This window comes from Tamandua tetradactyla, chromosome 16 (genome assembly GCF_023851605.1).
Source record: "Tamandua tetradactyla isolate mTamTet1 chromosome 16, mTamTet1.pri, whole genome shotgun sequence".
Taxonomy (NCBI): Eukaryota; Metazoa; Chordata; class Mammalia; order Pilosa; family Myrmecophagidae; genus Tamandua; species Tamandua tetradactyla.
In genome coordinates, this window is record NC_135342.1 from 19,115,376 (window position 1) to 19,129,240 (window position 13,865).

Consider the following 13,865-nt stretch of genomic DNA (forward strand, 5'->3'; position numbering starts at 1 on the left):
CTAGTAAGTGTCTTGGAGAACGCCTATTTGGGTCTAATCTCTTTGGGGTGCGCTGCACTTCTTGGATCTGTAATTTTAGGTCTTTCATAAGAGTTGGGAAATTTTCAGTGAAAATTTCTTCCATTAGTTTTTCTCCTCCTTTTCCCTTCTCTTCTCCTTCTGGGACACCCACAACACGTATATTTGTGCGGTTCATATTGTCCTTGAGTTCCCTGATACCCTGTTCAAATTTTTCCATTCTTTTCCCGATAGTTTCTGTTTCCTTTTGGAATTCAGATGTTCCATCCTCCAAATCACTAATTCTATCTTCTGTCTCTTTAAATCTATCATTGTAGGTATCCATTGTTTTTTCCATCTTTTCTACTTTATCCTTCACTTCCATAAGTTCTGTGATTTGTTTTCTCAGTTTTTCTATTTCTTCTTTATGTTCAGCCCATGTCTTCTTCATGTCCTCCCTCAATTTATCGATTTCATTTTTGAAGAGGTTTTCCATTTCTGTTCGTATATTCAGCATTAGTTGTCTCAGCTCCTGTATCTCATTTGAACTATTGGTTTGTTCCTTTGACTGGGCCATATTCTCAATCTTCTGAGCATGGACTGTTATCTTCTGTTGGCGTCTGCGCATTTAGACAGATTTCCCTGGGTATTGGATCCAAAAGTTTGGAAGATTTTTCTGGGAAATCTCTGTGTTCTGTTTTTCTTATCCTGCCCAGTAGGTGGCGCTTGTGGCACACGTTTGTCTCACGTGTTTGGAAGGGATCCCCCCAGTCACCGTTCTCCGCGGCCTGGGGATTTCCGATCCAATTCTCTCAGTTGGTTTGGGGGGCCGTGCGTGGTGGGGGCGTCAGCCTCTGAGGCTTGAGGGGACCCTGTGGCTCCTTTATTAATTCCCCTATTGGTGTTTGGTTGGACCCAGTCCCTGCCACTGTCGGAAATTCCCTCCTCTCCCTGGAGGGGTGTCGGTCGCTGGCCGCAACAGGCCCGGGGAATTCACCACCAGACCAGGAAGCCGCCCGCGGGAGAGGGGCGTCGGTCTCCGGCCTCCGCGACCTGGGGAATTCGCCACCGGACCAGGAAGCTGCCCGCAGGGGAGGGGCATCAGTTGCCGACCGCCGCGGCCTGGTAAATTCGCCACCGGACCAGGAAGCCGCCCGCGGGGGAGGGCCACCGCGGCTTGTGTAGCCCTCTGATCCGAGACTCGTAGCTGGTCCAGGAAGCTGCCCGCAAATAGGGGCGCCGGCTGCCGCGGCTTGGGAAACTTGCCTCTCTGAGACTCTCAGCCAGCCCGGGAAGGAGGGAGGGCGGAGCTCCGGCCGCCACAGCTGCCACTGCTCAGGGAATCGCACACCGCTCGGGGATCTCACCGCAGCAGAGTCTCGCAGTCAGACTAGCCAGTCCAGACTGGGGTATGCTGTGTGTCCATTCTCTGCCATGGCCCCGGGAGCTGTTCTGCACTGTTTCTGTTCACCTAGTAGTCCCTCTAGATATGTTTTTATATCTCTGCAATAAATGCCAGGACTGTGGTTGCTAGCTGGTATGTATAGTAAGTGTATGATTATATTTTCATGTTAATTTAACCATTCCTGCTTGCTTTTGATTAATGTGACTAGTTCAACCAAGAAACCAGATTTTAAATTTTATTTGACTTTTAGTTGATTTAAATCTATATAGCATGTAGCTAGTGGGTACCATATTGGACAGCACAGTTCTAAGAACTTTATGTGTATTCATTCATTTAATCTCTAAAAGGATCTTCTAAGTGATATTACCTAGGGTTAGTGAATGTATGAGTGGGAAAAGAAAGCTGGAAATTATCAGACCCTGTTGGAACTAAGTTGATCCAACATTTCTAGGGCAATTTGGTAGTATCAGTCAAACTGAGAAATGTGTATACTCCATGATTCCAGAGTTACAGTTCTAGGGGACTTACTGTAGGAGTTCTTATTGATAGCACCAAATTTAAAATACAGGGATTATTTTTTTATTGTACAAACTTTTGATGTGATTATGGAAAAGTCATCTGTGGAACAGGGAAGAGGAGGAAATTATGTACAGTTGACTCATGTTCCCTAGAATACAGAAGAGCTTCTCGCCTATCTTGCATCTTCTGTGACCTTTTTCCAGTGATGATGGTTGTAGGATTGATGTGTTGTGTGTTTTGCATTGTAGGAAGCAGTGACATTCAAGGATATAGCTGTGGTCTTCACCAAGGATGAACTGGGGTTGCTGGACACTGCCCAGAGGAAATTGTATCAAGAGGTGATGGTGGAGAACTTCAGGAACCTCCTCTCTGTGGGTGAGGAGTGGCTCCCTCTGACACTAAATGTCAGCCACCTGGAGTGTCTTTGGGTCCTCAGATGTTTGAGACTTTTTGACTCTTGAAATCCTTCCCTGAACCAGGGTATCTGAGTTTCCTTATTCCTGTGGAAAATTTGTCTATACCTAATGTATTTTTTTCAAATTGCAGTTGTAACATTTGTTGGGTTATGAAATCAGTTACTGAGTTGCATCATTATTACGTTTGATAAAATACAATAGAGTATAAATATCATAGCTCCTTCTCAGAACCTATACATTGTGCAACAAAGTTATGAGTAAAAACATGGAAGAATTGATAAAAATAGATATAGGTTAGACTCACCTCATATGATCATTTGAAGCAGTGATTTATATTTATGTAATTGTGTACTGGATCACAACATAAAATAGAAGGTATTTATTCCAATAAAGCCCAAGGTATATTTTGAAAAATATTCCTTAGAGCTTTTATTAGTTTCCTCGTGCTGCCCGCACAAATGACCAGAAACAATGTGGAGTAAAACAACAAAAATATATCCTTTCGTAGTGTGACCAGAACTCCAAAATCAAGGTGTCAGCAGGGCCACACTCCTTCCAGAGGCTCTAGAGAAGAATGCTTCCTTTGCCTCTTCCAGCTTCTGCAGGCTCCTTACATTCCTTGGCTTGTGGAAGCATCACTCCAGTCTCTGTGTACATCTACACATGGCCTTTTACTCCATGTTTTTTCACTCCCTCTTCCTCTCTGTCTTTGTCATTCTGACTGGTCATTGATTGGATATAGACCCCTCCTTCATCCAGGGTGATCTCTTTTCAAGACCTTAATTACATCTACAAAGACTCTTTCTAAATGGCCACACTTTTCAGGTTACAGTTGAAAGCCACCTTTGGGGGACCATCATTCCACATACTACAGAGTGTATGAAAATTATGGAATTAGAATTAAAATTTAAATATTTTTTGCCTTTGATGTATTCAGTTATAAATATGCCATTTCCTTTTCACAGCATATCAGTCCTTCCAATCAGATATACTACAATTGGGGAGAGAAGAGAAACTTTTGATGATAGAGTCAGCAATTCAAGATGAGCATTCAGGTGAGAACCATGCAGCCAAATCCTTGAAACTGACAACCCTGGGAACTCTGCTTCTTACCACCTCTTTGGCTCCTACCCAGCTGAAACCCCAGCTTTCATTACATTGTTTTGATTAGAATAACTTTCTCAGTTTCTCTTTGCTTCTACTTGTACCTTCTTACAGTCCATTCTCTATACACAGTAGCCAGAGGAATGCTTTAAAATGTAAGTCACAGTTTGTTGTTTCTTTGCTCAAAACTGCCCCATGGCTTCCCATTCCAAACTCCTTACCCTGGCCTCCACAGCCATGTTGAGGATGTCTCAACATCACCCGGCCACTCACTAACTCTCTGAATTCATTTCCTATCTTTTGCTCCTCACACTGTCCTTTCCTGCCAGATGGGACCACTTTCTGCATAGAAAACTGAGGGATAATGCCTTGAGCTTCCATATTGGGTTGAAAGGATCTGTGAGGCACACATTTAAGCTCTGTAGAGGAATTGATATCTGACTCGAGTACTCTAAGGCACAACATTTGATCTTTCTGAAGTCTTAACAGAAAATTTTGTAATCATACCCTTGACTTTATCTTTAAACCATGTGTCTGTGAGAAAGCCCTGGATTTAATCTTTCCGCAGAACCCATTTCTTAATTTTAACACCATTTGCCATCAGTGACCTGACTCGCGGGACAGACGAACCTGGACCTGAGGGAGGGAGTGAGAACAAATGGGACAAAAGACACAGAGAATGGAGACAAGACAGGATTCTGATTAAGTCTCAATTTATTGAGGGCAAATCCAGGGTATTTATCCAGCGGGACGGAGGACGTGCCTTGTATCAGGTGTTAGCAGGTGATAGGCATTGCACTGTGGCTAGGCCAATCCGCAGAAACTAAGATAGCAAAGGCGGATCAGCCGAGGCTAGTCAGCAGATTTCTGGGCAGAGTAGAGCAGACATGAGAAAATAGAAACTTTACTTGAGATAAAAACTTAACTTGAGTTAGTATCCAAGATGGTGTTGGACCACAAGGTGGTCAGTAGATGGCATCAGACACCAAGCTGATGGCCAGCACACTGTTGGTGCCATAAGCAGCTTCCCACACATCAGTACATCAGACTCAGGATATTTAAAACCAAAAATTATTGAATCTTCTTTGTGCAACAGTCTTTCCTTTAGATAATTTTCTTTTCTTACATTTTATTGTAAGCAGAAAGAAGAGACTAGGCAGCACCTTCAACAGTGAGTAGCTAGAGCACCTAGTTTATTAAATACATTTTTTACTTTCCACATAAATGCAGACAACAGTGTCCCTAAATTTTCTGCCACTGTATAAGAAAGACTACCCCCCTTTCTTCCAGTTTCCAGTAATATTTCCTCACTTCCCTTTAAACCCTTCTCACAGCTTCCTCAAAGTCCAGACTTTATGAAAAGTCTTAAGGCACTTCATAAATTCTCTCCTAAAATGCTTTCAATTTCTATCTGCTTCCTGGTTTAAAGCCATTTCCATAATTTTAGGCTTTTCTTTGAAGGTACCCCAAGTAAGTCTGTTTTATTATCTATTGCTATATAATAAATATCTTCCTCCCACTCCCCTAACTTAGCAATTTACAACAAAAAATATTTATTATCTTATACAGTTCCTGAGGGTCAGAATTTCAGGAATATTTCATGAGGTAGCAGCCAAGTTGTTGACTTGGGCTGCAGTCACTTGAAGGCATGACTGGCCCTAGAGGGTGTGCTGTGAAGATGGGCTTGTTCACGTGGTTCATGGCTATAGTCCCCATTTCCTCACTGGTTCTTGGCAGCAGGCGTATCCTTGCTAGTTGAACCTCTCACTAGAGCTTCCTGAGTCTCCTCAAAGCATAGCACCTGTTTCCCCTATTGGAAGTGAACCACAGGAATAGTAGGCAGAAGCTACATGTCTATTATGACTTAGCTGTGAGAGTAACTTACATTTCTTCCATATTCTATTGATTTCACAGACAAATTCTGGTAGACTGTGGGAGGGAACTTTAAAAGTTTATGAATACTCAGAGGAGTCATAGGAAGCCATCTTATATACTGGCTACCACAGTCTCTTTTGGTATGTACAGGTACATATCTATGACCTCTGAAAGATAATATTAACCATTCAACTTTACCACAAAATTCAGAAATATTTAATAGCAAAAGTTACCAAAACTTCATTCCCATAGTAAATATCAACTATGGGAATGAATTTCCTAATTTTTTCATGCTATAATATTCACCAGTTAAACATTATATACTAAGAATTCGTTGAAATCAAGGGTAAATTTTCTCAACTAAGTTGATTTGACATGTTGATTTAATTACCAAATTTAGGAAATAAAGGGCACCGTCTTTTGGATTCATTATGGAATAGAAGAGAGACTTTGCAAATATATTCTGTTTTTCTGATGACATCTCTTCTCCTTTGGAATTTTTGGCATCCCATGAGAATCCTTCTGAAAGATCATTCCAGGTTTTTTAGACATTTTGTTCTTCCTTGGTTTTACCAAGCAGCCCTGGTTTGGGGGCTTATTTATAGGCAGAATTATGTGGCTCACATAAACCTGCTGCAAAAAAGAGGAAAAGAGCTTTAAATGATTATTCTTGTGGACAAGGAGGTAATTTTTCTCCTCTGTTAAATGTTTGTAGGATATCTTTTTGTTGCAATGCAGTCTGCTTATTTCTAACTTTGACCATGTATGTAAGACTTGGCATAGTTCTAAATGAGTCCTGTTAAATACTTAGTAGGTAGAAGCCTATTAACTATTTGTTTGTTTCTGTAGGCATGGAAAATGTATGATAAAGTCAAGCTGGACTTTCCGTTTGTTGAATATGGCCTCACAATATGGTCTAAATATGAAATCCTTGTTACTCTGAACAATCACCTGTCCCTTTTATCATCTCTAAATTCTCCTTATCCTTCCAGGACACAGGAATCAATGTGAGAGAGAGACTCTTCAAGAAATACCATTAAGATACCTTTTACAAGAAGACCATACATGCTGGCAAATGTGGGAACAATTTTCAAGTAAATTGATCATAAATCAAGATTTGACAGTAACTCCTCAAGGCAAGATATTGCTAAAACAAGATAAATCCCCCTGTCAGGTGTGGGCAGGGAAATCCATTCAGATTTCTGAAGATGATAACTTTGGAATGAAGCTTCAAGAGGAGAGTTCCACTGGGAATCAAAACAAACAGTTCCCAAGTGGAACCACCTGGGGTTTTAGGAGGAAAATGTATCACAGAGAGTTACTGAACTATCAAATAGATATAAGAAGTAAACTGCATAAATGTGCTCAGTGTGTTATGAGGAAGGTTTTTCATCACCGTGATGGCCATGGAGTATCCAAAAGAGAGAGAGTGTTTAAACATAATAATTGTGAAGAAGACTTGAAATCATCCCAGCATAGTATAATCCACTCAGGAGAGGGAACTTCTGATGAGAATGGAAAAGACGTCAGCATTGGCTCTAGTCTTGAACTTCATCAGCAATTGCACTTACAAGAGAAGCCTCATATATTTATTGAGTATGGAAAGGGCATTAGTTATTGCTCCATGCTGCCCATTCATCTGCGTGTTCATACAGGAGAGAAATACTGTAGGAATGATGGGTGTGGTGAGGGCCTCAGTCAGAGTTCACATCTACAAACTCATCAGAAGGTCAACACGGGAGACAAACCCTGCAAATGTCAGGTATGTGCTAAGATCTTAGATCAGAACTCCTCTCTTCCCATCCATAAACTTATTCACACAGGAACAAAGCCATATAAATGTGACAGATGTGCAGAGGGCTTTATGTTAGATCTTAACATTTGCAATGTGTGCAACACTGTAGAGAAATCCTATAAATATGCTTATAATAAAGGTTTCAGTCAGACATCACAACTTGAGAAGCATCAGGGAGCCCACAATGGAGATCAAACAGACAAATGGGAAACATCTGATAGGATATTTATTCAGAATTCTGGTCTTCATCAGAGAATCCACAATGGAGAGAAACCATATCAATGTGAGGTGTGTTGTAAGGTCTTCAGGAAGGACTCATATCTTCAGGCCCATCAGAGAATACACACTGGAGATAAACCTTACAAATGTGATGTGTGTGATAAAAACTTCGGCCGTAATTGCTATCTTCAAGCCCATCAGAGCGTCCACACAGGAGAGAAGCCATACAAATGTGTGATATGTGGGAAGGACTTCACTCGGGTTTCAGGTCTTCAGGATCATCAGAGAGTTCACACAGGAGAGAAGCCATACAAATGTGAGATATGTAGTAAGGGCTTCAGGTGGAGGGCATGTCTTCAAACCCATCAGAGAGACCACGCAGGAGAGAAACCGTACAAATGTGAGACATGTGGCAAGGACTTCAATCGGATTTCAAATCTTCATGCCCACCAGAGAGTTCACACAGGAGAGAAGCCATACAAATGTGTGACTTGTGATAAGGGGTTTAGTCATATTTCAAGTCTTCATGCTCATCAGAGAATCCACACTGGAGAGAAACCCTACAGATGTGAGACATGTGGGAAGGACTTCAGACAGATTTCAAGTCTTCAGGCTCATCAGAGAGTTCATACAGGAGAGAAAGCAAACAAATCTGATGCATGTGGTAAGGGCTTTAATAAGAGATCATATCGTCAAGGTCGTTAGAGTCCATAGAGAAAAGAAAACTTAGAAATGTGAGATATGTGATAAGGAGTTCAATCAGATTTCAAAACTTCACTGTCATCAGAGAGTTCACACAGGAGAGTAGCCATACAAATGTATGACATATGGTAAGCGCTTTAGTCATAGTTCATATCTTCCAGGCCATCAGAGAGTCCATATAGGAGAGAAACCCTATAAATGTGGCATATGTGGTAAGACTTTCATTCAGGCTTCACACAGTCAAACCCATCAGAAAGTCTGTACTCGAGAGAAGCCATACAAATGTTTTGTATGTGCTATGGCCTTTAGTCAGATTTGTTTCACTTTATCAGAGAGTCCATAAACATGATAAATGAATACATGTGATGTGTGTGGTAAAGGTGTTCTTGAGGAGTTAGACATCTCATTTTCATCAGAAAATCCACATATCAGAGTATATTTTTGAAATGTTTCAAGAACGGAGAATGAGCTGAGTTTTTCAGTTATGAGTTCTATTGAAGAAAACCTGTTGTCATGAATATGGCTAGTATTTGAAGCAGACCTTTAATTGTCACTGTTATCAGGAGAATACACAGCAGCAAAACCCAATGATAAGGGTTCCACATTCAACAGAATCTACACAGGAGAGACCTTAAAAATGATGAGTAAGGCCTAAAGACAAGCAAAAGTAATGATGGACATGAAAAATCCATCTACACTAGAATGTAAGCTCTAAGAGGGCAGAACTTTGTTTACTGCTTTATTACCATGACCTCAAACCAGTGCCTGAAAAATAGTAGGTGCGTTTTGATAATTGCTGCTTTAAAATTCTTCTCAGATAATTCCAATATCTGAGTCTCCTGACCTGGCATCTGTTGATGGTCTTTTCTCATTCAAGTTGTTATTGTTCTGGTTCTTGGTATGATGAGTGATTTTTTATTGTATCCTGGACATTGGGTATTCCATTGTGAAACTTTGGGTCCCTTTTAATCCCCTTTGTTGGCATGCAGTCACCCTGTGTATAACATGCAGTCCTAGGTGGGGGTTCAGCTCCTATGTAGGCACTGGGGAAGGAAAGGAGCAGAGTTCTATCCCTTTACTGCTGTGGGAATGGAAGTTCATTTCCCTGTGGGCTCTGCTGACAATAGCAAAGATGAGGGGAAAGTGGTTATAGCAGAGAACTGACTGGTACCACCTTGTTGCTGCTGAGTAGGGGTGAAAGTCCACCTCTCCATTCAACCCTGATGACACCATCCTGGTAGAGGAATTGGAGTGTTGATTAAGTCCTCTTCATTCTTACTTACTGCAGTGGAGGAGTAGGGGCTGGAAGGGTGGAAATTCAGCTCTCCATTCTGCTCTGCTGACACCATCCCAGTGAAAGAAAGGCAACTCACATTGCCTCCTTGCCACTAGAAGGGAGTGGAGGTTCCGCGCCTGTTTAGAGTCATTGAAACTAAGAGGGGGAAATGGATGACCAGTTTACACAATTTTATTTCTACCAGGTTGAGATTGAGATTCAGTTCTCCCCGGATGCTGCTGATATTACAGGGTATGGAGAGAGGCAGTTTTTTCCCATTGGTGTTTGGATAGTGTGCTGGTTTGAAAGGAAGTATGCCCCCTAAGAAAAGCCATGTTTTAATATAAATCCCATTTCTTAAAGGTAGAGTAATCCCTATTCAATACTGTATATTTGAAACTGTAATGGAATCATTTCCCTGGTTGATGTGATTTAGTTAAGAATGGTTGTTAAACTGGATTAGGGATGACATGTCTCCACCCATTTGAGTGGATCTTGATTAGTTTCTGAAGTCCTATAAAAGAGGAAACATTTTGGAGAATGAGAGATTCAGGGAGATTCAGAGAGAGCAAAACTACAAAGCAGAGAGTCCACCAGTCAGCGACCTTTGGAGATGAAGAAGGAAGACGCCTCCCGGGGAGCTTCATGAAATAGGAAGCCAGGAGAGAAAGCTAGCAGATGATGCCATGTTCACCATGTGCCCTTCCAGCTGAGAGAGAAACCCTGAACTTCATTGGCCTTCTTGAACCAAGGTATCTTTCCCTGGATGCCTTAAGTTGGACATTTCTATAGACTTGTTTTGATTGGGACATTTTCTCGGCCTTAGAACTGTAAACTAGCAACTCATTAATTTCCCCTTGTTAAAAGCCATTCTATTTCCGGTATATTGCATTCCAGCAGCTAGCGACTAGAACAGATAGAGTAGGGTTAATGTTATCCATAAAGGTTTTCTGTTCTGCTAGGCCATTCATTTGCCACTTCTTTTTTGCTAGAAGGAGCAGAATTGTTTTTTCTTGTCTCACCTCTTGGTGCCCAGTTGCAGATTTATCTAGCCCCCTACCCAGGATATTTTTGAGGCAAACTCACTGCCATATTCTTCAAGTCCCCTTGTCCTCAGCCAGTCTACCTTTCATCTTTTAGAGACTTCTTACCTGTATTTTTGTATTATGGCCAGGGTTGTATAGTTTTAAAAGGAAGTTATGGTATACTCCATGTTAGCTGGACCAGTTTACTTATATGAATCAGGAGCCAAACAAGGTCAGATAACATTTGCTTGTTATGCCTGTTAATGTTCTAAGAGCAGCTTATTGTTTTTTTTATATCTTTTCCTACCATTGACTTGTTACAGAATCTAGTTCATTTGTTTGTATAATATCTCACACTTGAAATGGTTTTGTGCTTCTTTGTGGTGTCATTTAACTTTTTCCTGTATCTCAATAAATGGAAGTTTTATATATCTAGTTTTTACTAGGTATGTTAGGCTTTTGACAAGAATATCACATACGTCATTCTGTGTGCTGAAATGAGGATTTTTAAAGTTTGCATTTTATGTAAAAATAGGGTGTGCGTGTATTTTTTTCTTTTGCTGTCAGGATTATATATGCGGACCTCTTCACTTGATTCCACTACATTTCTTTGGAAAAAGAAAAAAAAAGAACGCCTGAATAGAGGATAAACTTGCTTTCCTGGATGAATTGTCCACTTCCCACCACCCCCCAGCAGATGGGACTAAAAGTCAATTCATGGAATCTTGAAGAAAAGAAGGTTAAATAATCATTCCTAATAAGGAATTATCCCACTGGCAAATTTGAAAACACAGGACCAATGGATTAACTGATTCCTCATGAATTTCAAGGAGATGGGTCCCAATATTTAAGAAAGGATGTTTCTCCACCATGAGTGGATGGATGGTGGGGTCTTTTCAGATTTTTGAAGGGACACGTGTAGTAAATATGCTCAAAATACAATAAATGAAGTCATTCGAACTTGGGGTATTCAAATGGAGGTCCCTATCCTAGACTGTTGGGGAAAAGCTTGTGTGATGATTAAGACCCAGAATTTTCAGAGAAGATATTAAAGAATCCATATAGAAAAGCAACTATATGGATGTGATCAGTATGGTAACACTTGAATTTGTCCTGACATGATTTTGATGGTTCCCATAAACAGAGGAGAGAAATCTTATAGATGCAGTGACTCAGAAAGATTTTGTGAAATCATCATGCAGACAACATATTATAGTCCATGTTCGGCTAAACCTTATAAATGTAATGACTTGTGGAATCAAGTTTAGTAATTATTCATATCCCATGTTCAGACAATATGGAACTATTAAACTTTACCACTGGGGAAAAATCTTAGAGCTGTGACTAGTGTGGAAAACACTTTAGAAAGAGACTTTCATTGAGAACTATAATCTGAGTTTATATTTTTCCAAATATCAATTTATTCTGTCAGGGAGGAAACTGTAAATATAATAATGTGCTAATGACTTTGAAGGAACTCATCTATTCTTGGCCATCACTGAGTTCACACAAGAGAGGAGTCTTACAGATGTGATGTTTATGACAGGGATTTGGTTTTAGGTCAGTTCTTTGTATTCATCAGGTATAACACAAATTCTATACAGAGGAATGGGGGAGGGATTCAATCAGTGCTTGCATTGTTCGCTGGAAGATGCACATTGGAGGGAAATGACCTTCAGTTTAAGCTTTATTTTTCAAGTCTTCTGGAGTTAGCAGTCAAGAGAAAGGCCTTAGGTGTGAATAAAAGTGGAAAGAACTTCAGAGAACAAATACCCTCACATTTGTTAAAATCCACAAAGAAGAGAATATAAATTTGTTTGTGGAGATAATTTGGCATACAGTTGAATTCTTCACACACAGTTTTATCAGGGGAGAATTTTTTTTTAAGTTGTTGGGATTTTGATTGGTATTGCATTGAATCTGTAAATCAATTTAGGTAGGATTGACATCTTAACTATATTTAGTCTTCCAGTCCATGAACACGGTATGCCCTTCCATCTATTTAGGTCTCCTGTGATTTCTTTTAACAGTTTTTTGTAGTTTTCTTTATATAGGTTTTTTGTCTCTTTAGTTAAATTTATTCCTAGGTATTTTATTCTTTTAGCTGCAGTTGTAAATGGGATTCGTTTCTTGATTTCCCCCTCAGCTTGTTCATTACTAGTGTATAGAAATGCTACAGATTTTTGAATGTTGATCTTGTAACCTGCTACTTTGCTGTACTCATTTATTAGCTCTAGTAGTTTTGTTGTGGATTTTTCCGGGTTTTTGACATATAGTATCATATCGTCTGCAAACAGTGATAGTTTTACTTCTTCCTTTCCAATTTTGATGCCTTGTATTTCTTTTTCTTGTCTAATTGCTCTGGCTAGAACCTCCAACACAATGTTGAATAATAGTGGTGATAGTGGACATCCTTGTCTTGTTCCTGATCTTAGGGGGAAAGTTTTCAATTTTTCCCCATTGAGGATGATATTAGCTGTGGGTTTTTCATATATTCCCTCTATCATTTTAAGGAAGTTCCCTTGTATTCCTATCTTTTGAAGTGTTTTCAACAAGAAAGGATGTTGAATCTTGTCACATGCCTTCTCTGCATCAATTGAGATGATCATGTGATTTTTCTGCTTTGATTTGTTGATATGGCGTATTACATTAATTGATTTTCTTATGTTGAACCATCCTTGCATACCTGGGATGAATCCTACTTGGTCATGATGTATAATTCTTTTAATGTGTTGTTGGATACGATTTGCTAGAATTTTATTGAGGATTTTTGCATCTATATTCATTAGAGAGATTGGTCTGTAGTTTTCTTTTTTTGTAATATCTTTGCCTGGTTTTGGTATGAGGGTGATGTTGGTTTCATAGAATGAATTAGGTAGTTTTCCCTCCACTTCGATTTTTTTGAAGAATTTGAGGAGAGTTGGTACTAATTCTTTCTGGAATGTTTGATAGAATTCACATGTGAAGCCGTCTGGTCCTGGACTTTTCTTTTTAGGAAGCTTTTGAATGACTAATTCAATTTCTTTACTTGTGATTGGTTTGTTGAGGTCATCTATTTCTTCTTGAGTCAAAGTTGGTTGTTCATGTCTTTCCAGGAACCCGCCCATTTCATCTACATTGTTGTATTTATTAGCGTAAAGTTGTTCATAGTATCCTGTTATTACCTCCTTTATTTCTGTGAGGTCAGTAGTTATGTCTCCTCTTCCATTTCTGATCTTATTTATCTGCATCCTCTCTCTTCTTCTTTTTGTCAGTCTTGCTAAGGACCCATCAATCTTATTGATTTTCTCATAGAACCAACTTCTGGTCTTATTGATTTTCTCTATTGTTTTCATGTTTTCAATTTCATTTATTTGTGCTCTAATCTTTGTTATTTCTTTCCTTTTGCTTGCTTTGGGATTAGTTTGCTGTTCTTTCTCCAGTTCTTCCAAGTGGACAGTTAATTCCTGCATTTTTGCCTTTTCTTCTTTTCTGATATAGGCATTTAGGGCAATAAATTTCCCTCTTAGCACTGCCTTTGCTGCATCCCATA

General features: G+C 39.8%; 1 protein-coding gene across 1 annotated transcript in view; it reads left to right on the top strand.

Moving 5' to 3' along the window:
* Nucleotides 1-13,495, top strand: part of LOC143659028 (uncharacterized) — a 30,860-nt gene extending 17,365 nt beyond the window's left edge. Inside the window, exons 3-5 of the mRNA XM_077131524.1 lie at nt 2,170-2,296; nt 3,303-3,392; nt 6,309-13,495. Coding sequence (XP_076987639.1) covers nt 2,170-2,296; nt 3,303-3,392; nt 6,309-8,035 — 1,944 coding nt within the window. The 3' untranslated portion in view covers nt 8,036-13,495. The remainder of the gene's footprint in view (nt 1-2,169; nt 2,297-3,302; nt 3,393-6,308) is intronic.
* Nucleotides 13,496-13,865: the final 370 nt, after the last annotated feature.